Source organism: Lithobates pipiens, unplaced genomic scaffold, assembly GCF_037356315.1.
Source record: "Lithobates pipiens isolate NorthernLeopardFrog02 unplaced genomic scaffold, aLitPip1_a1.2 Scaffold_8, whole genome shotgun sequence".
NCBI lineage: Eukaryota > Metazoa > Chordata > Amphibia > Anura > Ranidae > Lithobates > Lithobates pipiens.
This window is the reverse complement of record NW_027507903.1, coordinates 485583135-485610907: the sequence shown is the minus strand read 5'-3', so window position 1 is coordinate 485610907 and position 27773 is coordinate 485583135. Positions and strand designations below refer to the sequence as shown.

At 44.5% G+C, this 27773-nt stretch overlaps 1 protein-coding gene across 1 annotated transcript in view; it reads left to right on the top strand.

Moving 5' to 3' along the window:
- Positions 1 to 27773, top strand: part of LOC143960385 (sodium- and chloride-dependent betaine transporter-like) — a 165087-nt gene that overhangs the window by 80069 nt on the left and 57245 nt on the right. Inside the window, exons 2-4 of the mRNA XM_077468957.1 lie at positions 4953 to 5138; positions 8878 to 9012; positions 12441 to 12581. Of these exons, the coding sequence (XP_077325083.1) occupies positions 4953 to 5138; positions 8878 to 9012; positions 12441 to 12581 (462 nt within the window). The remainder of the gene's footprint in view (positions 1 to 4952; positions 5139 to 8877; positions 9013 to 12440; positions 12582 to 27773) is intronic.

Below are 27773 nucleotides of genomic sequence, written 5' to 3'. Positions count from 1 at the left end.
AAGTATGCTGTACAGGGTGGAAATCAGCCTGGAAGGGTCTTTGCCAACTATAACATCTACCAGGGACAACCCCTGTGGGTTTGGAAAACCCTCAGCGAATTGAGCCTGGAGGGCATGGGACAGCTGTGCATATCGGAATACCATATGCGGAGGTATCCCAAATTCCCCTTGCAGTGTCTGAAAACTACGCACTCCAAGTGGGGTAATTACCTGGTGTAAGTACACTATGCCCTTGGATGCCCACAGGCCAATTCCTGGTATAGATCTGAGCTCCCTCAGTTGAGGATTATGCCATAGGGGGGTATGAGAGTGCACCGAGTCTGCCCTGGTCATTTTCTGAACAATTTCCCATATGCGTTTATGTTGGTCAAGCAAAGGACTGCAACCCTCCTCTCGCCTACTGCCCTCCCTCTCCCTGAACAGGACCTGAAGGGGGAAGTGTGCGTGGCTGTGTGGTCTCCTGCATGTCAGTGCTTGGTACCTGGGTCCGTCCGTTTTATGTAAATTGTAAAAATGGGAGAGCTGGGCCACAACATAATAACAATGGAGGTCTGGGAGCGCTACTCCCCCCTGATCACACTTCATGCATGTTTACAGGCATAAACATTAGGCCTAGTTTAAAATCCACAGTCATTTCATAACTTAATGTAAGACGCAGTGATATTATCCCCAGGTCTCTGTGCTTCTCTATGCATTGCAAGCAGATCATGGCTGGTAGGAGGGGCAGTCAGAGTATAGTGTGTTGCTTCCAAAAAACAGGAAGTCATGGAAATGTCCACGTGTGATGCTCAACCCCCATGAGTTAAAAGACTGAAATACAATTAATGAAAGGTACAGGCCATGGGCAGTCAGGTTGAGGAGGAAAAGGGCTAGATGAGGTTGAATATCCAGTGGCTAGAAAATGAATCAGGTTAAATTTGACTTCAACAAAATCCAAAAGGGAAATGGGGTGGAGAGAACACTGGAACTTTGCGATATCAGAGAGAAGTGTATAACACGTAGCAAAGCATAAAAAGCTAATATGTTATTGGAAAATATTAAAATGACCCCTGTGAACAACATAATTAGGGGAAGTTAATATAAAGCTAGAGCTAGTGTGCTCATTCCCAGCCGGAGAAAGACAGCGTTCAGGTAAGTGAAATGGGGGGGGGGGGATCTGGGGGTTGCAGCACTACAGAAGGTTTTTCACCTTTTTCACTAGAATGCATTAAGATGAAAAAGCATTAGGGTTTACAACCCCTTTAAAGCATAACCTTAACAGCCGTCAACTTGGAAACTGGTAGCTGAATGGACAACGCCGACACTCAGAAGATACAGGGAAATGGGGCTCCATATTCTCTGTAGGGCATAGAGAGAGTCCAGTGGCTTGACCTCAATCACGCCCAAAGTAGCCTCCCCTGGTGGTGACCAAAGAGGGCTATACGTGCCGGGTGCAAGGGGCACCGAAGGATGGCTGGGAAGAGGCTAAGAAAAATGGGAAAGGACTAAGGGAGGGCATAAAGGAGGAAAAGGAAAACTCAAGGGAAAAAATAATGCAACATCCTTTGTCCTGGCAGAACTCCAGCATTTACAAGGAATGATGCAGCGTCAATGCAAAAATAGAGATAAAATATAAATCTGTGTGGAACATCAAACAAAAACATGTTGTTAAATAGAATGAATCTTATTTTTTTTTCTTTCCTTGTCCACTTGTTTGTTGTTCCTCCAGGTACAGGGCATAGCAATGGGGACTTGTTGTGCCCCATCCTATGCCAATTTTGTGGGAATGCAATTTTTTGCTTTCCGAGGAGTTTTCTAAACACATCCTGTTATGGTTGCGTTATATTGATGACATATTTTTTTGTTCCAATAGTTGTTATTACAATTTTTAAAACATCATACAGAAGTTTCTGCTCAAATAATTTTCTGAATATTGGCAAAACAAGGATGCATTATCCAATATACTCCGTGACCGTGACCAATTAAACATAAACAAAACAAAAAAAAATAGCATAGTTGGGGAGACTTTACTGTCCCCCGGCCGCATCCTACCAAAAATTATTATTATGGTATAACAACACCAATAACAGGAAAAGTGAAAAATTAAAAAGAAAGAGGAAAGAATCTGAAAAGATTAGAATAGAGTAGGATAGGTTCCCTCAACCCGGGCCTCCCCCCACAAAATAGCTCAGTATTCAGGGAGCCTGAAGATAAGAAATCCAGGAATTCCACACTTTTTAAAACTAGCTTGCTTATCTCTTTGAATGCTGGTCAGTTTTTCTTTGATCATAATCCAGGACATTTTGTGTTTCACCAGCGTAACATTGATTACAGGTGATTTACATGCAGGTGTTATGGTTATTTTAACCTCTAAAAGAATGAAACATATGAGAGTTCATAGATGTCTGGTGATCTCCTCCACCAGGTCAGTAAATAGCCCCGTTTTGGCTCCTCTAGGTACATTTTGTCCCGTCACTAAGTAGATCAGGTTGAACATCCTGATCCAAAAGCGTCAGACGTTCGGGCAAGACCACCAGACATGATACATATCACCTTCCTCTCCGCATCCCCGAAAACATAGGGGTGAAGTACCTGGGTGTAATTTTGCTAGGCTTGTAGGGACAACGTACCCGTGTGATAGCACTTTGTAATTTGCCTCCACCAATGTGCCAAAAAAAAAAGAAATGGCGTGGGGGTCCCCCTCAAAATCCATACCAGGCCCTTCAGGTGTGCCATGGATTTTAAGGGGAACCCCACGCCAAAAAAAAATGGTGTGGGGGTCCCCCTCAAAATCCATACCAGGCCCTTCAGGTCTGGCATGGATTTTAAGGGGAACCCCGCGCCCCAAAAAATGGCGTGGGGGCCCCCTTCAAAATCCACACCAGACCCTTTATCCGAGCACGCAACCTGGCAGGCCACAGGAAAAGAGGGGGGACGAGAGAGCGCCCCCCCTCCTGAACTGTACCAGGCCACATGCCCTCAACATTGGGAGGATGCTTTGGGGTCCCCCCAAAGCACCTTGTCCCCATGTTGATGAGGACAAGGGCCTCATCCCCACAACCCTGGCCGGTGGTTGTGGGGGTCTGCGAGTGAGGGGCTTATCGGAATCTGGAAGCCCCCTTTAACAAGGGGACCCCCAGATCCTGGCCTCCCCCTGTGTGAAATGGTAAGGGGGTACCCCTACCATTTCACCAAAAAAGTGACAAAAATGTTAAAAATGACAGGAGGTGGTCTTTGACAAGTCCTTTATTAAAGTCTTCTTTCTTCTGGTCTTCTTCCTTCTTCCTTTCTTCATCCTTCGGTTTCTTCATCTTCTTTCTCCATCTTCTTCTTCCTCTGATCCGCTTCTTCTTGCTCCGGTGTTCTCATCCGGCATCTTCCTCCACGGCGTCTCTTCTTCATTCTTGGGCCACTCTTATTAATGGGAGGCTCCCGTTGTGTGACACTTCTCTTCTTCTGACAGTTCTTATATAACGGAGGGTGGGGCCACCCCGGTGACTCTGCCCCCTCTGACGCACGGTTCCATGCATTAGGGGGGCGGAGTCACCAGGTGACCCCACCCTCCATTATATAAGAACTGTCAGAAGAAGAGAAGCGTCACATAGCGGGAGCCTCCCACTGCGCGGAGCGGCCCGAGAACGAAAAAGAGACGCCGTGGAGGAAGATGCCGGACGAGAACACAGGAGCAAGAAGAAGCAGATCAGAGGAAGAAGAGGATTGGAGTTCCAGCGGAGTTCCGGTGGGAAAATTTAAAACATGTTCTATTTCTAAAGTCCGCCGGATTTTTGGCAAGCAAAGGTCCGATGGAGCCCACACACGATCAAATTCTCAGACGAACTCGTTCCTTTGCTGTCAAAAAGTCCGGTCATGTGTACGTGGCATAACAGATGAGCAGTGAGTAAAAAGAACATTTCAGAACATTAGATTGATCAGTTCACAAAACCACAGAGCAGATTATCGCAGCCAGTTAAAAACTTGTTCAGACTTTAATTTACTGAAAAAGCTGTCACTATGTTGTAAAATTCTCAGATTTAAAGGCCATCTTTAATCTTTTGCAAAATGTAATAAATACACAAATAAAATAAGAAATTGCATGTATTTATGTTTTCATTGAAGCCTGCATATCATTGGAACCATGAGCCCGGTTCCTACAGAGGTACAGACCTGTTATGAGGCCAGAGGAATTAAACAATGGACTACAAGTGCGTTGCCAGCACGATCTGTGATTCCCTCTGCTGAGGTGGTACATGGGATGTGTAGTCTTCCCATTCATAGATACCTGTAAATGGATGGCACAGCTGTGAGGGCAGAGACACACAAAGAGGGTATCTTGAAATTCAGGTAAGTGGGTTTGGAGAATGCGCCCATGTTTTATTTTACACCTTAAGGGCTCATTCACACAGAATGTTTTAAAAACAGCAACACTATAACAGCGCTAAAAACACACTTTTTTTCACGTTTGGCCGTGCTTTTAAATTACATTTATTGCACGTTTTCCTGCGTTTTGGCCGTTTTTTCATTCAAAACACTTGCTATAATGTAAAAACGGCTAAAAACCTCAAACGCTGCTAAACGTGGCTTGACATAGTTGGCCCTGTTTAGACGTGTTTACCCGTGTTTTTTGGCGTTTTTAATTTTTACAGCTAGTTTCTACTGCTTCTGGAAGGAGGCTGTGTTTTTTTTTCTACTGCCCCTAAACACTTATGCCTCCAAAGACTTCTAACAATTTATGTGTGTATGGACACATAGGCTTACATGGAGGGACTTTTAGAGGCAGTTTAAAAAAAAAACTCAAACGCCCCTAACAGCAGCTGTGAAAACGTCCTGTGTGCATGAGCCCTAAATATGGTTCAAATGGAGGCCTATGTCTATAAAATCTTGCTGAAATTAAAATAGTAGCATTATTTCCATTTTACATTAACGTTTACTTTGTCAGCAGTTTTACAATAATTGTTTGCATTTTCTGTCTGTAGATTCATCAAATGGAGCTCTGCCCAGTCCTGATGGTGACAAGCAACTGTCACATACAGAGGATCAGGAGTTAAAATCCCGAGGGCAATGGGGGAGCAGGGCGGAGTTCATTTTGTCCGTCGTGGGTGGAATCATCGGATTGGGGAATATCTGGAGGTTCCCATATCTATGCTACAAAAATGGAGGAGGTGGGAGGTCCATTTAATCTACTTTTTATATACAAACTAAGAAAAAAAATTGTTACTGTCTGTAAATTTGAAGGATTGGCATTGCCACCTGTAACTTGGCTTCTCCATGTGCTGACCCATATTCCTCCATTAAAAATACACCCCCGGGCAGATCCAGCCTAAATACAAAGTCCACCTTAGCAGTGCTAATCACCTATAAGGGTGCATTCACATCTGCGAATGCACCCGACCACGATCACACGTGAGAACCTCAGTGGGGGGGGGGGGGTTCCTGGCCATTAGCTGCAGGAGTAGACAGCAAAGGAAAATCGCTGCTCCAGGTAAAAAAACTCTAGGCACAATGAACAGTATAAAGCCTCGTACACGCGATCGGATTTTCCAATGGGAAATGTGTTATGAGAGGCTGTTGGTGGGTCCATTGGACAATTGTTGTCGGATTTTCCGTGGGCAAATATTGGATAGCAGGGTTTTAAAAATTTCCACGGTCAAATGTCTGTTGTCTGATTTTTCCGAGCGTGTGTACACAAGTCCGTCAGACATAAGTCCAAAGTACAAACACACATTCTTGGAAGCAAGGACAAGCCAGACGTGGTCAGTATTGTAAACTAGCGTTCGTAATGGAGAAATAATATTCGTGACGTGGCAAATTATGAAATCTCGAAATGCAGCGCACATTCTCTTCTTCTTTAATGGGATAGTAATGAAGCTGCTTTGCTGGTGATACTAACTATGGAGTTATTGCAAACAAATTTTCAAAGGCTTTTTTTGTCTAGTGATATCAAGAATAATATTATTATGCTTTTCTTTTTTATTTTTTTTTATTTGGGCAAGTTACCACAACCCCATTATCCTGTAGTTTTTAAGATCAAAGCTACAACTATGTTGGTGTCCCTTGTTAATTTTACATTGTATTTTTTTATGTAACTTCCTACTCCCAAACTATAATTTGAAGCGAACGCATACGTGAGTAGCGCCCCCATATGAGAACGGTGGTCAAACCACACATGTGAGGTATCGCCACGATCGGTAGCACAAGAGCAATAATTCTATCCCTAGAACTCCTCTGTAACTCTAGACATGCAACCTGTATTATTTTTTAAACTTCGCCTATTTTAGATTTTTAAGGGTAAAAGTTTGACGCCATTCCACGAGCGGGCGCAATTTTCACACGTGACATGTTGGGTATCAGTTTACTCGGCGTAACATTATCTTTCACAATGTAAAAAAATTGGGCTAACTTTACTGTTGTCTTATTTTTTTATTCAAAAAAGTGATTTTTTGTTTTCAAAAAAGTGCGCTTGTAAGACCGCTGCCCAAATACTTTATTCTCCAGAGTGTTAGAAAAAAAATGTATAATGTTTGGGGGTTCTAAGTGATTTTCTAGGAAAAAAACTTGTTTTTAACTTGTAAACGCTGAGTCTGAAAAAGAAGCCTGGTCTTTAAGTGGTTAAAAAAAGAAAACAAATAAAATTAGACATGCTATTTGCCAATAGAACTTAACCAGTCATGACCCTGGTAGAACCTCTGAATCGCAAGGAGGTATAGGTATATCCATTTGCATGGACCAGAAGTGGCTGATACACCATTAAATGTATTATTTAAAAACAAGCAGTGTAGGCACTTGAATTTGATTTGGTAGCAGCCTCCTGCAGTCTTTGTACAACAGAGCCCAGACTGGGGAGGAAAAAGAAGCACAGGGAGCCAATCAGCTCACGTGCTGACAATGGGCATGCTGATAGGAGGAGGAAGCAAAGTGGCAGAGAGATGAGTTCATCACTATAGTGCTTGTCTCTCATTGTCCAGTCACAGCCAGGGGTTGAGTCAGTGACAGCCTGAGTTCACAGGAAAAGGGCTGAATTATGCTGGTAATCATTTAACCCTGAAGACTGGGATTGTCAATATATATGCACACGGCACAGCCATATGTTTTTAGCTTTTCTATAGTCTTTGCTGTCTGCTCAGTAGTACAGCTTTCATCCCAAAGTCCCCTTTCATACTGAGGCGCTGTTCAGGCACTTTCACGCTAAAAAAAGCGCATGAAAAGCTCACGAAAACCTATTTCCATTAACCAATTAAAGACCGAGCCTCTTTTTGAGATTTGTTGTTTACAAGTTAAAAATGTTTTTTTTTTTTTGCTAGGAAATTACTTAGAACTCCAAACATTATAATTTTTTTTTCTAACACCCTAGAGACTAAAATGATGGTCATTGCAATACTTTCTGTCACACCGTATTTGCTCAGCGGTCTTACAAGCACAATTTTTTGGGAAAAAATACACTTTTTTTTATAAAAAAATAAGATAGCAGTAAAGTTAGCCCAATTTTTTTTATAATGTGAAAGATAATGTTATGTTGAGTAAATTGATACCCAACATGTCATGCTTCAAAATTGTGCCCGCTCGTGGAATGGTGACAAACTTTTACCCTTAAAAATCTCCATAGGCGACGTTTAAAAAATTGTACAGGTTGCATATTTTGAGTTACAGAGGAGGTCTAGGGCTAGAATTATTGCTCTTGCTTTACCGATTGCAGCAATATCTCACATGTGTGGTTTGAATACTGTTTTCATATGCGGGCGCTACTCAAATATGCATGAAAGACATGTCAAGCTTCAAATTTGCACCCGTTCGTTGAATGGCGACAAACTTTTACCCCTTAAAAATCTCCATAGGCGACATTTAAAAAATTCTACAGGCTGCATACTTTGAGTTACAGAGATCTAGGGCTAGCATTATTGCTCTCACTCTACCAATCGCGGAAATACCTCACATGTGTGGTTTGAACACCATTTTTATATGCGGGCGCTACTCACATATGCTTTATTTATTTTACCTTTTATTTTTACATTGTTCTTTTTAAAAAAAATGGGTAACTTTTATTCCTATTACAAGGAATGTAAACATCCCTTGTAATAGAAAAAAATCATGACAGGACCTCTTAAATATGAGATCTGGGGGTCAAAAAGACCCCAGATCTCATATTTACACTAAAATGCAATAAAAAAAAAGAAAGTTGTCAATTAAAAATTTTTTTTTTCAAAAAATGGCCCTTTAAGACGTCACTTCCGCCCTGCAATGGTATGGGGATGGGTGGGGACCGTCTTCCCCTCACTCGTCTCCATGCCACTGACGTGAGAGGATTCGATTGCATCTGCCGCTGCCTGTGGCTCCGGTAAGCAGGGGAGGGCACGAAGCACAGCAGGAGGGGGGGCCTCTCCCACCGCTGATAAAAGTGATAGAGCCATAGAGCCACAGAGACCACTATCATCGGAAAGTGGCCTGCCGGCCAAAGAAGAGCATACTGGGGTTATGGTAGCTAGCTGCTGGCATAACAACAAAATCCCTCTTCAAAGTTAGGACGTATATCGGCATGTGGCGGTCCGTAAGAGTTTAAAATCAATGAACGCTTTCATACTGGGGCAGTGCGCTGGCAGGGCAGTGAAAAAACTCCCCTCTCCATTGAAATAAACGGAAAGCTCTTCAAAAGCGCCAGAAAAGGTCTTCAAAAGCGCTCAGTGTTTTACTGGCAGTTTAGAAGCGACTCTAAGTACAGTTTTCAAAGCAGCTCTGGGGGGTGAAGTAAAATTTTTATATTTTGGATAATTCTGGAGCATGTACTGTACACAGGAAAACAAGATCGATAATGAATCCAAAAAACAAAATAAAAATATATCCTACATTTTAAACCATATTTCTACTTGCTGTACAGTTCATAATGTGTATTGTCTGTATTCAATATAGGGGCGTTCCTTATCCCATATGCCATTTTCATGTTCGCCTGTGGAATTCCTATGTTCTTCCTTGAGATCGCATTGGGACAATATACCTCGCAAGGGCCGACCACCGCCTGGTTAAAAATGTGTCCTCTCTTCTCTGGTAAGTACAGGACAAATAAATCAATTAGAAAATAAGCACTAAGATCAATATTCAAAAATATTAAAGCAGAACTTAATCCATTTTTTTTTGTTTCGGATAGAGTGGAGAGTGGTTAGAAATTCTGTCAGGTTTTTACTTTATTGGGGAGACTTACCCTATTTGTCCTGTTTACAATCATCACAGAAAGTACTGTCCCCAGAACAGTAATAGAGAAAAAATTTCCAATGTGGACACTAGTTCTGGTGACACAATGGGATTCTCTCACTTTGGGGGGATTTTCTCTCACTTCCTGTTTTGGCTATGGGACAGGAAGTAAAGGCAATCCTTCCCAATGGATGGGACCCAGAGGGCAAAAAAAAAGAGACAGTTATAATTATAACCCTACCTTACTTAGTCCAAAATAAAAAAAATAAAAAGTTTTGCCTTTAGTTCTACTTTCACCACAATAGGCTAAATACATTATCAAATGGTCCACTGAGAAGATTTAAAGTGGAGAATGGCACTAAGATCATGAAACCAGAAGCTGTAGTCTCACCCTTAAGAAAATACAAGGGAGATTTTAAGTTATATTGGGTTTTTTAAGCAATGCTAAACTAAGTGAAGCACACGTGTTGTGTTTCCTAGAAAGAATGAACAGTCAAATGATTTTAATGTTACTTGGACTTGTGCTTTAATATGAATTATCTACAGTTTGGTAATAAACAAGCTCATCACACCCCTTATATTATTGTTTAATACTTAGAAGCAGTGGCGGCCTATGCATTAGGGGCGCACGGGCACCACCCCCCATTCATGCTTCCACCCCCCTGATCTACATACAGGGACGCCGGACGCATGTATTCTAATGGCTGGGGTTTTTTTTTTTTTAAGTATGTGATTATACCCAAAGGCTCTAATAGGCTTCAAAAAAGGGTGGGCTCTGGGCGCAGAGCATTGAGCCCAAAGCCCACCCAGTTGTGTGACGATAGCGAATGAATATATACCACACTGATCCTCCTCCTGTCCAATCAGGAAGCTGGTCTTATACCCATCACCTAATTGGTTGAAAGGACAGGCGATCCTATTGAATGCCTAGCAGGTGGAGAGAAGAGACGCACGGCAGAAGCTGCTGTGATCTAGGAGAGGACATAGGAGCTGCTGCCTGACCCACAGCTTGCCGCCTGTTACCCGCACCCTGCCGCCTGTAACCTTCCACCTAGGAGGGGATATGTGCTGGACAGACTGGCATACGGATGGGGGGGGGGGCATTTGTGCTGGTTAAGTGCCGCCGGCCACCCAAGTGGGGGGGTGGTTGTTTGCTGCCCCCCTCAAAAAAAACACCAGCCTCCACCGAGCAGCTGGTGGTAAATAATGCACCCACAGCCCCCGGTCAGTTGGGTAACTTGCACACACACCCACACCCCTGTCGGGGTCGGCCGAGTCACCTGCAGACCCCCACCCGGTTGGTCACCAGCCCTGCATTTACCTAATCTATTGGGCAGCTCTTACTCCGGGCGGTAGGGGCTGCTTCCCCTGCATCTCCTCCTCCTCGGAACATTACTGCAGCTTCCGCGTGCGTCTTCTCCCTCCTCCTTCCTTTTCCTCATAGGTGGCCAATAGGATCACTTCTCCTTTCGCTCAATTAGGTGATGGGTCTCAGGACCCGCTTCCTGATTGGCTGTGAGGAGAATCAGGCTTTAATCACATGCTCCAAAAAAAAAAAAACTCCAATTGGAACCAATGCATCCGGTGCCCCACATATAGATTAGGGGGCCGGATGCATGGATTCCAATCGTTTTTTTGTTGTTTTTTTTTAATGTTTTTTTTTATGTTTTTAATGTGCCCTGCATTACGGGCCGCTGCTTGGAAGAGATAGCAAATACTGTAAACTTGTCAAACTGGATGTGATGATTGCTGTACCTTAATCTAGTGCATAGGAAATCATTCAAGTCTGTTGCATAGCTGCCAATGTTTCATAATGAGGTAAAAAACCTCTCCACGTACAAAGCAGAAGTGCCTGTGGCTTATTTTATGGAATAAGGTTTTGGCAATAACTTGTGATTACATATGATAACACAGCAAAACATATATTAATTTTGTGGACGATGGGTTTGTAGCACCCTAGACGTGTTATCATGCAGACTTGGTTATCTTTGGAATTCTGTGATAAAATAAATATACAGTACTTGACTCTCAATACCTTTGGTGTGGGGTACCGCATATACTCGAGTATAGGCCGACCCGAATATAAGCCGAGGCCCCCAATTTACCCCCAAAAAAACTGGCAAACTTATTGACTCGTGTATAAGCCGAGGGTGAGACATGCCTGTCCATCCCTGTGTGTGTGTCCGTCCATCCCTGTGTGTCCGTCCATCCCTGTGTGTCCGTCCATCCCTGTGTGTCCGTCCATCCATCCCTGTGTGTGTGTGTGTCCATCCATCCATCCATCCCTGTGTGTGTGTGTCTCCATCCATCCATCCATCCATCCCTGTGTGTGTGTGTCTCCATCCATCCATCCATCCCTGTGTGTGTCTCCATCCATCCACCCATCCCTGTGTGTGTCTCCATCCATCCACCCATCCCTGTGTGTGTGTGTATCCATGTGTGTGTGTGTGTGTGTGTGTGTGTGTGTGTGTGTGTGTGTGTGTGTGTGTGTGTGTGTGTCCAGCCTACCTTTGTCCCGAGCCTCCGTCCCGTGCCTTGCCTCCTTGCCTCCGTTCCGTCCCGTGCCGTCCCGTGCCGTGCCGTGCCTTGCCGTCGTGTCGTGCCTTGCCTTGCCTCCGTCCCGTCCCGTCCCGTCCCGTGCCGTGCCGTGCCTTGCCTTGCCTTGCCTTGCCTCCGTCCCGTGCCCTCTTCGGCGGCCATTGTAAAATTCAAAAGCCGCGCCTCCTCCTTCGCCTGTGATAGGCGGAACACTGAATTTCCCAGCAGCCTGTGTTCCGCCTATCACTGACGTCGTATCATCCTCGTCCGTAGTACGAGGATGATACGATGTCCGTGATAGGCGGAACACAGGCTGCTGGGAAATTCAGTGTTCCGCCTATCACAGGCGAAGGCGGAGCCGGAGGCGCGGCTTTTGAATAGAATGGCCGCTGTCTGCTCGACGCGCTGATCGAGCGGGCAGACAGCGATGACTCGAGTATAAGCCGAGGGGGGCACTTTCAGCCTCAAAAAAGAGGCTGAAAATCTCGGCTTATACTCGAGTATATACGGTACTTATTTGTGTACTCGGGTTTGTATTGATTTCTGTGTGCTCAGTCCTCCCAGAAGCATAGAATATAGAACTTAGAACTGCACAGCTCTGAATGACCCCACAAAAATAAAAAAAAGTATAACTAACTCCCATAATGCAACAGGAATAAATACAAAACAAGTGAAAGTAGCAATGACTGCATTGCCTGCACCCTCTGAAATTACAAATAAACAATCAATTTCCAATTTTCCCACAGGTATCGGATATGGGATGGTGGTTATGTGTTTCCTATCTAATATTTACTACATTGTCATCCTGGCCTGGGCGTTCTTCTATCTTTTTAACTCCTTCACAGCCAGATTACCGTGGGCATCCTGCAACAACACCTGGAACACAGGTAAAAAGGGGAGAATTACTGAGGATGACCTTTATAGTTTAACTGCACGTTTTACTACTTAGAAGGTTTCCGTTGAGTTTGTGGCTCACCAATGGAACTTTTTTTGGTGTTGGTGTTGTGGTCTAGATACAACTGTTTGCTGATCATTGCTATAGACATAGCTCCCAACTGTCCCTGATTTTGAGGGACGGTCCCTTATTTGGAACAATGTCCCGTTGTCCCTCAGTCCTCCTCATTTGTCCCCCATTTTGGTCTGATCTATATAGCTGTATATAAAATACACTTTTTATCAATCAAAAAGTGTTTTCTAGCACTAAACCTTTCACCTGCTTTCTAAATTGCTGCATTTGTAAATTCCAAAAGCCAATGTAAAGTAATAGTAGTGGTAAAAAAAAGCAATCAATCTTGTTTTTTTGTACAGTTCTCCTTTAAGGGGGCGTGTCAAGGGGCATGTCCTATGCCTGCATACTTTTGCTGATAGGTGTTCCTCATTCCCATCTCAAAAAGTTGGGAGGTATGCTATAGATATTCTTTAAATCATAATGATTTTGTATGTAATTTAAGATAATTAATGAACTACAAATTTCTCAAAACTATGAACTATGGCTCAGAACAAAATGGTGTATAAAGGGTATGTAAACCCTAACAATAAACTCTTCCTATTTGGTTCCTTTCTTCTATTAACTATACCTGTGGTCGGGGTGTATTGCGCTAATGCAGGTGGGGTAACACCTCACCCAAAGGCTCACCAATGCTTGGGACCAGGCAGAGGCTGTGAATATGTGAAAAATCAAACCCTAAAGCCGTACCCAACTTAGAGATGAGGCACTTGTATGCAGCACTAATATACAGAGTTCCTTCATAAAATATTTCATCCCATGACACTACACACTTATAACTGATGTATGTTAATATTCGCTATTGTCTTCCTTCTTCTCCTCCCAGCCAATCAGAAAGCGGGTCTTAAGACCCGAATGGCTGAGAGGAGAAGCGACCATATTGGCCGCCGAGGTGAAGACGCAAGGGGAAGCAGCAGAGGAGGAGGAGACGCAGGGGGAAGTCGCAAAAGCTGTCCGTGACCTAGATGGAGTAAGTGCAGGGTTGGTGGGCAGACAGGCAAGCGTCAGGGGGTTGGTGGGTGGTTTGCCAATCAACCGAGCAACGGGGGGGGGGGGGATGGGGGTTTGACCGATGGACGGACAGACTGATCGACCGAATGGGTACCTCACTCCCAATAATGGAATCAGACCCCGCCAGACACATAGTGTGGGTTTCAGTCATGTCCAAAGTTTACACTTTCCTTCCCATACCTAGTGATCAGGCCTTAGATCTCCATAATGCTAGTCTGCTCCCTGTGACCAGAGGAGACAGATACCTAGAGAGAAAATTACAGCACCAATCCCCTCACTACCAGAGGACCTGTCACCCAACCAGGTACTACGCCAAACACCTGGTTGCTGTAGTGGTTCTTCCTTGCAATTACCAATAGCAACTACCTCCTCTTCTTTGCCTTGCGAGTTAACCTTCTGTAGTGGTTTTACACATACCCCAGAGTGCTTTTACAGACCCAGGCTCTTAGAAATATACCAAGCCCCAACATGAATAACTTCATACCAGGCTCACGGTTCTTTATGTGCACTACATAACACTGTCTACAGTGCCTTGAAAAAGTGTTCATACCCCTTGAAATTTTCCACATTTTTTCATATTACAACCAAAAAACCTAAATGTATTTCATTGGGATTTTATGTGATAGACCAACACAAAGTCACACATAATTGTGAAGTGAATAAAATGATAAATAGTTTTCAACATTTTTTACAAATAAATATCTGAAAAGTGTGGCGTGCATTTGTATTCAGCCACCCTGAGTCAATACTTTTGTAGAACCATCTTTCCCTGCAATTACAGCTGCAAGTCTTTTTGGGGATGTCTCTACCAGCTTTGCACATCTAGATAGTGAAATGTTTGCCCATTCTTCTTTGAAAAAAACTCAAGCTCTGTCAGATTTGATGGAGAGCGTCTGTGAACAGTAATTTTCAAGTCTTGCCACAGATTCTCGATTTGATTCAGGTCTGGGCATTGGCTGGGCCATTCTAACACACAAATATGCTTTGATTTAAACCATTCCATTGTAGCTCTGGCTGTATGTTTAGTGTCGTTGTCCTGCTGGAAGGTGAACCTTCGCTCCCAGGCTTACGTTTTTTGCAGACTGCCCTGTATTTGGCTCCATCCACCTTTGACCAGGTTCCCTGTCCCTGCTGAAGAAAACCATCCCCACAACATGCCATGTTTCACAGATGGTGTGTTCAGGGTGATGTGCAGTGTTAGTTTTCCACCATACATAGTATTTGCTTTTAGGCCAAAAAGTTTTGGTCTCATTTGACCAGAGCACCTTCTTCCACATTTGCTGTGTCCCCCACATGCCTTCTTGCAAACTGCAAGCGGGACTTCTCATGGCTTTCTTTCAACAATGGCTTTCTTCTTGCCACTCTTCCATAAAGGCCAGATTTGTGGAGTGCACGACTAATAGTTGTCCTGTGGACAGATTCTCCCACCTGAGCTGTGGATCTCTGCAGCTCCTCCATAGGGATGAGCTTCGTGTTCGACTCGAACATCGGCTGTTCGTCCGTTCGGCGAAGTCCGAACATTTTGGTCCCTTCGTGCCAAATTCGTGTGGCGCTCACAGCCCACAATGCACTGCGATGGCGCAGTGCATTGCTGGCTCATGATTGGCCAAGCATGCACTGTGAGCCCGCATGCTTGGCCAATCGCAGCGCCAGCAGCGAGGAGAGCCATGATTGGCCACAGGCAGGATGCCTGTGGCCAATCATAGCTCAGGCTGTGTAGTGCACGCCCCACACTATATAAGGCCGCCAGCGCGGCGGCCTTGTGTAGTGTGTTGGCGTCTGAAGCAACACACTACAGCACCGATCATTTTCGATCTTGCTGTTGTGTAGTGGTTGTTGTCTGCGTGCCCTGACCGCAGTATACACCGCTATATTCACCTCACCTATATAGCTAGTGATCTATCTTTTATAATAGAGCTTGCAGTCAGTAGTGTTAGGAGCTAGTGCGTGCTGTCTGCGTGCTCTGTACCCAGTACATACCGCTATATCCACCTACATAGCTCTTCTCTATTTGAGACCACTTGCCATCTGCAGGAGTTATTGGAAGTTGTGTGTGCCTCCAGCACAGCACAGTATACATCTGTATATACCCCTTTATCTCTGGTGTTCCATAATAAAGGCATCTGCAGGAGTTAGTGGGTGTTGTGTGCCTCTAGCACAATATACACTACCCAACTGCTTTTTTACCCAACTCCCTTCAGGCCATTACCATGTCTGGAAGGCCAGCAAGGAGAGGCAGACAGGCGCGAGCCGATAAAAGAGGGCAAGCAGGCTCTGTGTCTAGAGACAACAGTGCTGGTCGTGGACGCGGTGCATTGTCATCAGCACGTGGCCATGGGACACGCTTGTCCTTCTTTTCGGCAGCTGGACATGTTGAGCCGCAACATGCCAACGACTTGGTAGAGTGGATGACCAAGCCCTCTTCATCCTCCTCATCCTCTCTCACCCAGGCACAGGGTACTAGCAAAGCAGCTGCCAACGCATCGTCTTCCCTCCTCTCAATGTCATCATCAGTGACTCCTTCCCTAGACCCACCACGTCCTCCTGAGGAGTCTCCTGAACTCTTTGAGCACAGTGTTGGGTACATGCTCCAGGAGGATGCCCAGTGTTTTGTGGGCTCTGATGATGACACTCAGCTAGAGGAAGGCAGTAGCGTGAGCGCAGAGAGAGGGGATGCTCAAGAAGGACAGCAATCTGGCAGTCATGTTCCACAAGCTGCAGCATACTGCCAGGTTTGCTACAGCGATGAAGAGGGAGGGGATGATGAGGGCACTGACTCCACGTGGGTGCCTGGAAGGAGAGAGGAGGAGGAGGAGGAGGAGAAGGCACATGTCCAACGAGGCAGGATGCCCTCCGGGGGCCAGCTTAGGGGCAGCACACCGACTGAATCACACCGCAGAGCTCCGCCTGTGCAGAGCGCTGCCTCTGCGCGTTATTCTAAAAGTTCTTTGGTGTGGGCCTTTTTTGAGACGAGTGCATCAGATCGCACCGCTGCTATTTGCAACATATGTCTCAAGCGTATCTCACGTGGCCAAAACATCAGCCGCTTGGGCACCACATGCTTGACCAGACATATGTTGACCTGCCATGCAGCTCGTTGGCAAACGTACCTCAAAGACCCACACCAAAGAACAAAGCGGACCTCTCCTTGCTCCTCATCAGCTGGCATCTCCAACCCCACTAGACCTTCAGTCCTCTCTGAAACCTGCTCTGAGAGGAATGAAGGTGTAGAATTAGGTGTGTCACAGCCAAGTGCTTCCGGGAACTCTGCTAGCGGTACACCCACGTCCGATTATAGCAGGCAAATGTCCTTGCCCCAGCTGCTGGACCGGCGAAAGAAGTTCACTCCCAGCCATCCACATGCCCAGCGGTTAAATGCTAGCTTGGCTAAATTGCTAGCACTTCAACTGCTGCCTTTTCAGTTGGTAGACTCGGCCCCCTTCCGTGAGTTTGTACAATGTGCGGTTCCTCAGTGGCAGGTCCCCAAACGCCACTTTTTCTCACGGAAGGCGATTCCGGCTCTCTACCGGCATGTGGAAGGCAATGTCCTTGCCTCGCTGGACAGGGCGGTCAGCGGTAAGGTGCATATTACCGCTGACTCATGGTCCAGCAGGCATGGACAGGGACGTTACCTGTCTTTCACGGCCCATTGGGTCACTCTTCTGGCAGCTGGGAAGGATGCAGGACAAGGTGCAGTAGTGTTGGAGGTTGTTCCGCCACCACGCCTCCAAAATGCTACTATTGGTTGTGACACACCTCTCTCCTCCACCCCCTCCTCTTCTTCTTCCTCCATGGCCTCTTCCAGTGCTCTGTCCTCAGAACCAGCGGTGCTCCGTAGGCATTCCAGGGGCTACGCAAGTACGCAGGCAAAACGATGCCATGCCGTGCTTGCGCTGGTTTGTTTGGGGGACAGGAGCCACACTGGGGCGGATGTTTTGTCAGCTCTGCAGGGGCAGGCCGAGAGGTGGTTGACGCCACGCCAGCTTAAGCCAGGAATGGTGGTTTGCGACAATGGCACCAACCTCCTCTCCGCCCTCCGACAGGGACAACTGACCCATGTGCCCTGTGTAGCTCACGTCCTTAACCTGGTGGTGCAGCGGTTCTTGGGCAGGTACCCCGGCTTACAGGATGTCCTGAAGCAGGCCAGGAAAGTCTGTGTGCATTTCCGCCGATCATTTAATGCCTGTGCTCGGCTGGCTGAGCTCCAAAAGGAGTTGAACCTGCCCAAGAACCGCCTTACATGTGACATGCCCACCAGATGGAACTCAACATTGGCCATGCTGCAGCGGCTGCACACGCAGCAGAGGGCCATCAATGAGTACCTGTGCGACTACGGCACCAGGACAGGGTCAGGGGAGCTTGGTTTTTCTCACCACGCCAGTGGGGCATGATCAGGGATGCATGCACTGTCCTGTCACCGTTTGAGGAGGCCAAAAGGATGGTGAGCAGTGACAGTGCATGCATCAGTGACACTGTACCTCTTGTCCACCTCTTGGAGCATACGCTGCGTGGAATAATGGACAGGGCACTTGAGGCAGAACAGAGGCAGGAAGAGGAGGACTTCCTTGCCTCTCAAGGCCCCCTTTATCCAGACAGTGTTCCTGCTGTGCCACCCATCACACAGGAAGAGGATGAGGAGGAGGAAGAGGAGGAGGAGGATGATTGTGTCAGCATGGAGGTGGAGGCTGGCACTCAGCATCAGCAGCAGCAGCAGCAGTCTTGTAGGGATGATTTACAGTCCCAAGAAACACGTGGACTTGTACGTGGCTGGGAGGAGGTAGCTGCGGATCATGTTGTCCTTAGTGACCCAAAGGACTCCGGACCGAATGCCTCAGCTAACCTACGCTGCATGGCCTCCCTGATCCTGCAAAGCCTGCGGAAGGATCCTCGTATTCTTCGGATCAAGGAGAGGGACCATTACTGGCTGGCCACTCTCCTTGATCCACGGTACAAGGGTAAGGTTGCCGACCTTATCTTGCCATCGCAGAGGGAGCAGAGGATGAGACATCTCCGGGAGGCCTTGCAGAAAGGTCTGTGCAACGCGTTCCCAGAGACTGGGAGGTTACAAACTCCTGGTCCTGGACAACGTGTTGCTGAGGCATCGGTCAGAAGGAGCGGTGGAGAAGGTGGCCGTCTGACTGATGCTTTCAGACAATTTTTTAGTCCGCAGCCCCAAGGTATGATCAGTTCCAGCACCCATCGCCAGCGTCTGATTTACATGGTGCAGGAATACCTAGGGGCAAGGTCAGACTTGGACACCTTTCCCACCGAAAATCCTCTGGCTTACTGGGTCTTGAGGATGGATCACTGGCCAGAGCTTGCACAGTATGCAATTGAGCTACTGGCCTGTCCTGCATCCAGCGTTCTTTCGGAACACACCTTCAGTGCTGCTGGTGGCTTTGTTACCGATCACAGGGTGCGCCTGTCCACCGAATCAGTTGATCGACTGACCTTCATCAAGATGAATCAGTCTTGGATCACCCACAGCTACCAAGCACCTGAAGCTGATGTAACAGAATAATTTTTTTTTTAAATATCACATCCCTTCAAGACTGCCTATGCTGATGCTGAGTGACTGTCCTGTTATGTTGATTGTCTATCCTCTTCCTCCTCCGCTGATATGTTGGTTCTGGTTGATGCCATCAGCCCAATTTTTCTGCCCCTGTTTAACAGGGGCGTTTAATTACAATTTGTGATGCAATGCTTTGCAGCAGGGCTAATTCCTGCAATAAAACTAGAGTATATGGCAGAGGTTGCAGTGTGGTGGCACCAGCACCAGTGCCTAAGGCCCAATTTTTCTGCCCCTGTTTAACAGGGGCGTTTAATTACAATTTTTGATGCAATGCTTTGCAGCAGGGCTAATTCCTGCAATAAAACTAGAGTATATGGCAGAGGTTGCAGTGTGGTGGCACCAGCACCAGTGCCTAAGGCCCAATTTTTCTGCCCCTGTTTAACAGGGGCGTTTAATTACAATTTTTGATGCAATGCTTTGCAGCAGGGCTAATTCCTGCAATAAAACTAGAGTATATGGCAGAGGTTGCAGTGTGGTGGCACCAGCAGCAGTGCCTAAGGCCAAATTTTTCTGCCCCTGTTTAACAGGGACATGTAATTACAATTCTTGATATAATATTTCACAGGAGGGCCCCTTCCTGTGCCCACCCAGAGTAACGGTGAGGACGTATAGTGTTGTGGCACCAGCACCACAACCACCAAAGGTCAATTTTTCTACCACTGTTCAACAATGGCATGTAATTACAATTCTTGATATAATCGTTCACAGCAGGGCGCTCCAGCGCCCACCAAGAGTCACTTTGAGGGCTTACAATGTTGTGGCAAAACCAACACCTTGTTCCGCCATTTCTGCAGAGCATATAGGGCAGGCCCCTACTTTCAAACATCCAATTTACAAACATCTCCTACTTGCAAACGGAAGGAGACAACAGCAAGTGAGATGAAAAAAGATGGACGACAAAACAAATTATACAGGGGTGATAACCCTTCCCTATGTTTTCCAAAAAGCTTAAAAATAGTTTTTTTGACTGGAGCTACACTTTAAAAATGTACCAGTTGAAAATTACAAACAGATTCAACTTAACACAACAAACCTACACAGTCCCTGTCTTGTTTGCACCGCCTGTATACTGCTGTTCTGAGTATATAGGGCCTGGGGGCCACACGCATTTCCTTTTTTTAATATGGGTACAGGGTTCCCCTTAATATGCATACAAGACCCAAATAGGCTGGTAATGGGCAGGGAGGGCTACCCATGCCATTTTTCTCAATGATTTTCAACCATATTGCAGGAACCAGATATAACATTAAAACCGCAAGCAGTTTTAAATGGTGTTATTTCCATTTAATGTCATTTTGTGCAGGGACTGTTCTAAACACGGGAAACACGTGGCACTTCACAGGCATACTACAGACACCCCCCAGGCACCATATTTAAAGGAATATTTCACTTTTTTTTTTCACTTTAATCGTCATTAAAATCAGTGCTCCTGCCAAAACGGCCATTTTTAAAAACATTTTAGGCATTGACCCATGTCCCCTGGGGCAGGAGCCAGGTCCCCAAACCCTTTTTAGGACAGTATCTTGCATATTAGCCGTTAAAATTAGCACTTTTCATTTCGAACGTTCGAGTCCCATAGACTTCAATGGGGTTCTAAAATTCGTTCGAATTTGGGGTCCGTTCGAAAGTTCTGGTGCGAACCGAACCGGGGGGTGTTCGGCTCATCCCTACTCCTCCAGGACTACCATGGGCCTCTTGGCTGCTTCTCTGATTAATGCTCTCCTTGCCCGGCCTGTCAGTTTAGGTGGGCGGTCATGTCTTGGTAGGCTTGCACAGCTAACAGCTGTATTTATACTGAGATTAAATTACACACAGGTGGACTCTTTTTACTAATTAGGTAACGTCTGAAGGCAATTGGTTCAACTAGATTTTAGTAAGGGGTATCAGAGTAAAGGCGGCTGAATACAAATGCACGCCATACTTTTCAGTTATTTATTTGTTAAAAAATTTGGAAAACCATTTATCATTATATTTCCACTTCCCAAATATGTTCCACTTTGTGTTGGTCTATCACATAAAATCCTAACTAGATACATTTATGTTTCTGGTTGTAACATGACAAATTTGCAAAATTTCAAATGGTATGAATACTTTTCTAGTAAGCTGCAACATATTGCATTTCTGTTCTTGGGTTTAGATACACTTTACGTTGAATTGATATTTCAGTCTTGTTACTTCCTGACCGAAATGTATATTGCATAGATCAAATAATTTTTTTTTTAAACTGTGTTTTTTTTAAATTAATCTTTATAACACAGATGATACATTAAGAACATAATACATTGCATATTCAGTGTACATGTATCAGTCCATCAAACGCATTTTTTTTTTTTTGACGATACAAAAAGTCAATGATAGCCTGCAGATTCTTGTAATAGGTTGATCTTTAACTAAGTTCCGAACTATCAGGAATTTTAACAGTTCTAAACTAAATAAGCTTAAACAGCTAAGCACTTGCACATGTAATGATGTGCAGTAGAGACTTGGAAATATAATTCTCGTATCCCAGGTACCGCAGAAACGTAGGAGTTTTAATCCTCATTATAGCCTAGTAAACTCATTACAATGCCCGTACTTCATGAGTACTCACTAATCAGGAAGTTCACATGTATCTGAGAATCCAAATAATCTGCATATATTGATGTATGTAGATCTCCCAGGAATAAATCCAGTTTGATCTGAGTTTATTAGTGTAGTAATCACCAAATTTAAGCGGGAGGCTAGAATTTTAGATATAAGATCTGTGTTAATCAGGGAAATTGGCCTATAGGATTCACAGTAGAGGGGGTCTTTATTAGGTTTGGGAATCAATACGATTAGGGCCTCACGCAGAGATGGAGGGAGAATTTTCTGTGTAAAGATAGTGGAATAAAGTTTATGTAGTCTCAGGGTCAGGACATCCCAATGCATCAGATAACATTCAATGGGGAACCCATCCGTCCCTGGAGTTTCATGTTTGGCAAAGTTTTTAAGGGAATGCTCTATCTCCTCAATAGAAATGGGTGCTTCCAAGGATATGTTCACTTGATAAGGTAGGGAAGGTTATAGAGTCTAAATATTCATATAGTTCCGGGGGAGTATAATGAGCTTGAGAATTATAAAGGTCTGAGTAAAATTGTAAAAAGGTATCCATAATCCGATCCTGGGAGGATTGGTTAGTGGCTTAACTATCATAGATGCTAGAAATAGTGATGGGATCGGGTATAGGTTTAGCTAAGAAGGCAAGGAGCCTCCCATTTTTGTCCCTGGTGTCAAAAACCCTCTGACGCTGATATAGTAAACGTTTTTGAGTCCTTGTTACTAGGGCCAGCTCATAAGCCCTTCGGGCATCGTGTAACAATTGGTAACAAAATGGGGAGGGTTCCCTGACATAATGCTCCTCAGCCTCTTTCAGTTCGGTAACCAAAGTAAACTCCCGTTGCTCATTAGCTTTTTTAATGTCTGAAACTCCTTTCATATAAGCTCCTCTTATTACTGCCTTAAAAGCATTCCATGTAATTAGCGCTGACACTTCCTTTGCATTTTCCAACCAAAATTTGGATATAGCACCTGTGCAAGCATATAAAACCAACAGCTCCACCATACAATAAGGACTCATCTGCCAAACCTGGCCACCAGGTGGTCTAGACACTTGGATTGTAAGCTCCAATGGAGAATGATCAGAAAGTGCTCTCAGTAAATATGACACCTCTTCCACATCTCGAGATAGGAAAAAAATATCAAGTTGGGACAGAGGTTTATAGGAACCCGATAAGAATGAAAATTCCCTCTTATCCTGGTGTTTCCATCAACCATATTTTAATAAGATCATAGGCAGCTGCCCAGTCTCTTAAGGCGTGAGACTGTGGTCTAGCACATCAGAGTCTATTCATCCCTGTATCCATAACCATATTCAAATCTCCCCCCATAATGAGGTTGCCCTACACCATATGGGCCATACCATCAGATAATCTTTGTAAATCAAAAGGTGGTGGAATATAAACATTCACTATGGTATATAGTATTTCCATATACTTAAAGACCAGAGCAACATAGCATCCTTGCGGGTCAGTCTCGAGCTCCACAATGTAAATCGGTAGAGATTTGAGAATTAGAATAGATACTCCCCTGGAGTAGGTGGAGTATGTTCCATGGAAGGCATGAGCAATTGGGGGGTCATTTTAAGCCATGACCCTAGACCCCACTAGACGAGTCTGTTGGTAGTAGTATGATATATGTTTTTGTATGTTTGAGATAGTCAAAGACCAAAGATCGTTTAATCTTAGAATTTAGGCCTCTAACATTCCATGTAAGGCATTTACGACTCATCTTGGGGAATAAAGGGTAATGACTCAAAAAATAGAATACTACGACCTCAGGCAGGAATAGGTGTCATATGCCTACATGTAGCTATTGTAACATGGGTTAACGTTAACTTGAGTTGTCCGTGACAACAACAATGCATAATTAGTACCTTTCTGGGGCATAGCTGTGCAGTGCAAAAAGAACAAAGAAAAAAGAAAAAAAATCTTTATCCCAGTAACCACAAAAGTAACTAGAGAGGTGACCAGATAGATCCATCAACTAATGGAATAGTAGTTCCATGCTATCCAGTAGAAAAGCAAAGTGTTAATGCAATGAAAGTACTGTTAATGTCATGACGAGCAGTATTAGCACCCTCATGTGATAAGTCAGAGGGGTTTGCATCCTTTCAAGGATTCCTGTGTAAAGTGTCCACCACCCAAATTAAACTAGACCCTGGCAAGAGAGAAAAAAAGAAGAATTTGGCAATTGCATAGTCAGACAGAAATCGATTGCAGAAACAGTGTACTAAGCATCTCCGGCAGAACAGGACAACAAAGCATTGTATATGCAGAAGTCTCAGAGTCAAACCACAACAACTTCTGATACTCATTGACTGCAGAGTACCTCTGTCGCTTCCAGGAAAGTTATAAAAGACATAGCTGCTAACGCAGCAACAACGGTTGCATGAAGAAACTAAACAGGTTTTGGGAACCATCAAACTGGAGCTTTATAAGTGATTTTATGGACTTTTCCTAGACCATCGAGCCAATCAGAGGCATCTGAAAGAGATAGGAAAAATTGAGCCTTGCCTTCGTTGATGACCCTCAGTTTGGCAGGGAACAGCATGCTGTAGCTGACTTACTTGTCTCAAAGGTGCCGTTTTACAGCAGTAAAGACAGATCTTTGCTTCTGAGTGGCGGCAGAAAAGTCAGGAAAAATTGAAATTAGATTACCATTAAACTTGATTTCTGGGAGATTACGGGCAGTACACAATACAGTCTCGCTAAAATGAAGTAGCTTCACTAGCCAGTAGGGGTTGCGGGGGAGCTCTTGATGGTGGTGGACGCATAGGGACTCAATGCGCCCGTTCAATTGCAAACAAGGAGGATAAAGTCTCTGACCCCACTAGCGATTTCAGCCATTTTTCCAGAAAAAGTTCAGGATCCTTGCCTTCAGTTCCTTCTGGGAAGCCAATGAAAAGCAGATTATTCCTGCTCATGCGGTCCTCTAAATCCCCCAGTTTCAATGCGTGTTCCTTTAAATCTTGTTGTTGCAAACGTAAACTAGCAGATATAGGATGTACTATATCTTCAATGTCACTAATGCGTTGTTCTGCAGTAGAGATCCTAGAGCAGATCTTTTGCACATCATGTTTGACAATGGAAAGGTCCAGCCGGACTAATTCAATCTGAGTTGTCAGTGTGGACTGACAATGATGAATGGCTTCCATTACATTCTTTTTTTTTTTTTTTTATTAATCTTTATTAAATTTTCACAGTATACAGACCACATCTTAAAATAACATTACCTAAATTTCAATACATATTCCTTCCTTTCAGAGGCCTGAGTTTTAAAGTTCTAGGAAGGGGGGGAGATGAAAAAGAAAATCCATACATCACATCTACTTAACAAAATTAAAACAATATCTAATCAATACCATAATCCCCTTTATCCTTCCTCGAGTATTTTTACAGTTCCTACATTTTTCCTAGTGATATACCCCGCCCCCCTCCCTCCCACCCTTTCTAACAATACAAACCCCCCCCCCCTCCTCCCCTCCAGTATATATCTTTTGTGCTTTTATCCTACCATGTGTCGTGAATATGTTATAATGCTTCCCATACCTTTAATGTCCTCTACCCAGCTCCCTCCCACTACCCATCCCCCCACCCTGCTCTCTCCCAGTACCCATCCCCCCTCCCCCTCTCTTCTTCCTTTTCCTATCGTGATTTAAACTGGGGTGTGCATCTCTTCTATCCAATCTCTCCAATTTCTATTGAACTCTTTTAAGTTATTTCGTTTTGCGTATACTGCTCTCTCCTTATATAAATATTCATTTACAGCACTCATCCAATCCTCTACTGTGGGGGCTAGATTTGATTGCCATCTCCTAGCAATCATTCTTCTGGCTTGGAATAGACATCTTAAAATTACCGTTGTTACTCCCTTTCTCTCTACTTCCTCATTTCTATATCCTAAAATACACACTATGGGGTTTAATTCTATCACGGTCCCAAAGACCCTACTTATTGTCTCTGCCACTCCTTCCCAGTATCTGAATAATTTAGGACATTTCCAGAGCATATGTATTAAATTCCCTGACCCCCCACATCTGGGGCAACGGTCATCCGTTCTCTTGCCAAATCTAAATAATTTCTGGGGAGTATAATATGCTCTGTTAATTACCATCAGATGGGAAATCCTATGGGGAGGAGAAACCGAGACCTTTGGGCATGCTGATAGGATATTTTTCCACTGTGCCCTTGTTATATTACCTAGATCATGCTCCCATTTCCCCTTCTCAACCCTCCCTTTCCTCTCGCTGTTAGTCTGTTCACTCAGCTGGGCATAGAGTTTAGATATTAATCCTTTAGTAGGTCCTACTTGTGCTACTGGATATAGCAAGGGCAGTTCTTCCCATGTTAATGATACATTTCCAAACTGGGTCTTTAAGGCATGCCTCACTTGTATATAAGCATAGAATGAATTTTGTGATATCTTAAATTCTTTTTGCAGTTGATCAAAAGATTTGATACCCCTGCCGCCATATAAATGGCTAAGCCTTACAATACCGCATTTTTCCCATTCTAAAATTTTTCCAACCCGCCATATTTCCTGTAGCTTCTTATTGTTCCAAAGAGGTGTATACTTTGTTATTTTACTATATCCCATTTTTTTTTTAACTATATCCCATAGCTTTAACATCATTTTTACTGTGGGACATCTACACTGGAATGAGTCCGCTTCCAGGGTCTCAATCAGCTTGCTATGTGGGGAGCCTGTTAATACTAATCTCCCATTTGGGGTTCCTCCGTTCATCTCATCAATCCCCCCTAGCTGTTGTAATTGGGACGCCCAGAAGTAGCACTCCGGATAGGGGACTGCGAATCCTCCTTCTTCTCCCGGTAGCTGGAGCATCCGCAACCTCAATCTAGCCTGTCCTCCCTTCCATATTAACTCCCTAAACAACATCTCGATTTTATTAAACCAACTTCTATTGATCCATGTTGGGGCATTATGCAATATATATAAAAGTTGGGGCATCCATATCATTTTTATCAGGTTACATCTACCAGCCACCGAGAGAGGCATTCGCTTCCATATAGCAATTTTTTGTTTGAACTTAACCAATAATGGAACTAAATTATAACTTATAAATTGCTTAGGATCCCTTGTCAAGGTTACTCCCAGGTATTTCAACTTGTCCACTATTGGCATTTGGGGGGTTCCCAGGGCCGTTTGCTGATCAGCTGGGTCCAGAGGGAGACATTCCGACTTTTCCGAACTAATCTCCAGCCCTGAGAAGCCTCCAAACCTTTGCACTAATCCCATTGCCCTTGGTAATGAGTACCTCATATCCCCCAGAAACAATAGGATATCATCTGCATAAAGTGAGATTTTTTCCTCTCCAGTTTTCCTTACAAAACCGACTATCTCCCGGTTTGCTCTAATTGCACATGCCAAGGGCTCTATAGCCAATGCAAAGAGCAGGGGCGATAATGGACACCTCTGCCTAGTCCCTCTCCCCAGCTCTATTTTCCCGGATAACTCATTGTTAATTTTTAGTCTCGCACTAGGTTTATCATATAACATCCTAATCCAACCTATGAAGGAAGGACCCATGCCAAATTTCTCCAAGACTTTCCATATGTATCCCCATTCTACGCTATCAAATGCTTTCCTTACATCTAATGCCACTACTGCACCCGGAGTATCATTATCCATTGGGATCTGCAGATTCAAAAAAGCTCTTCTAATATTTATACTCGTTGACCTGTTAGCTATGAACCCTGTTTGGTCCATATGGACTAATCTTGCTATAACTCGACTAAGCCTATTCGCTAATACCTTAGCCAGTATCTTTGTATCGGTACACAAGAGAGAGATTGGTCTATACGCTGCAACATCTAGGGCGTCCTTTCCTTCTTTATACAACAGGATTATAACCGCCTCCATCATTGATGGTGGCAATTTACCCTCCCCACA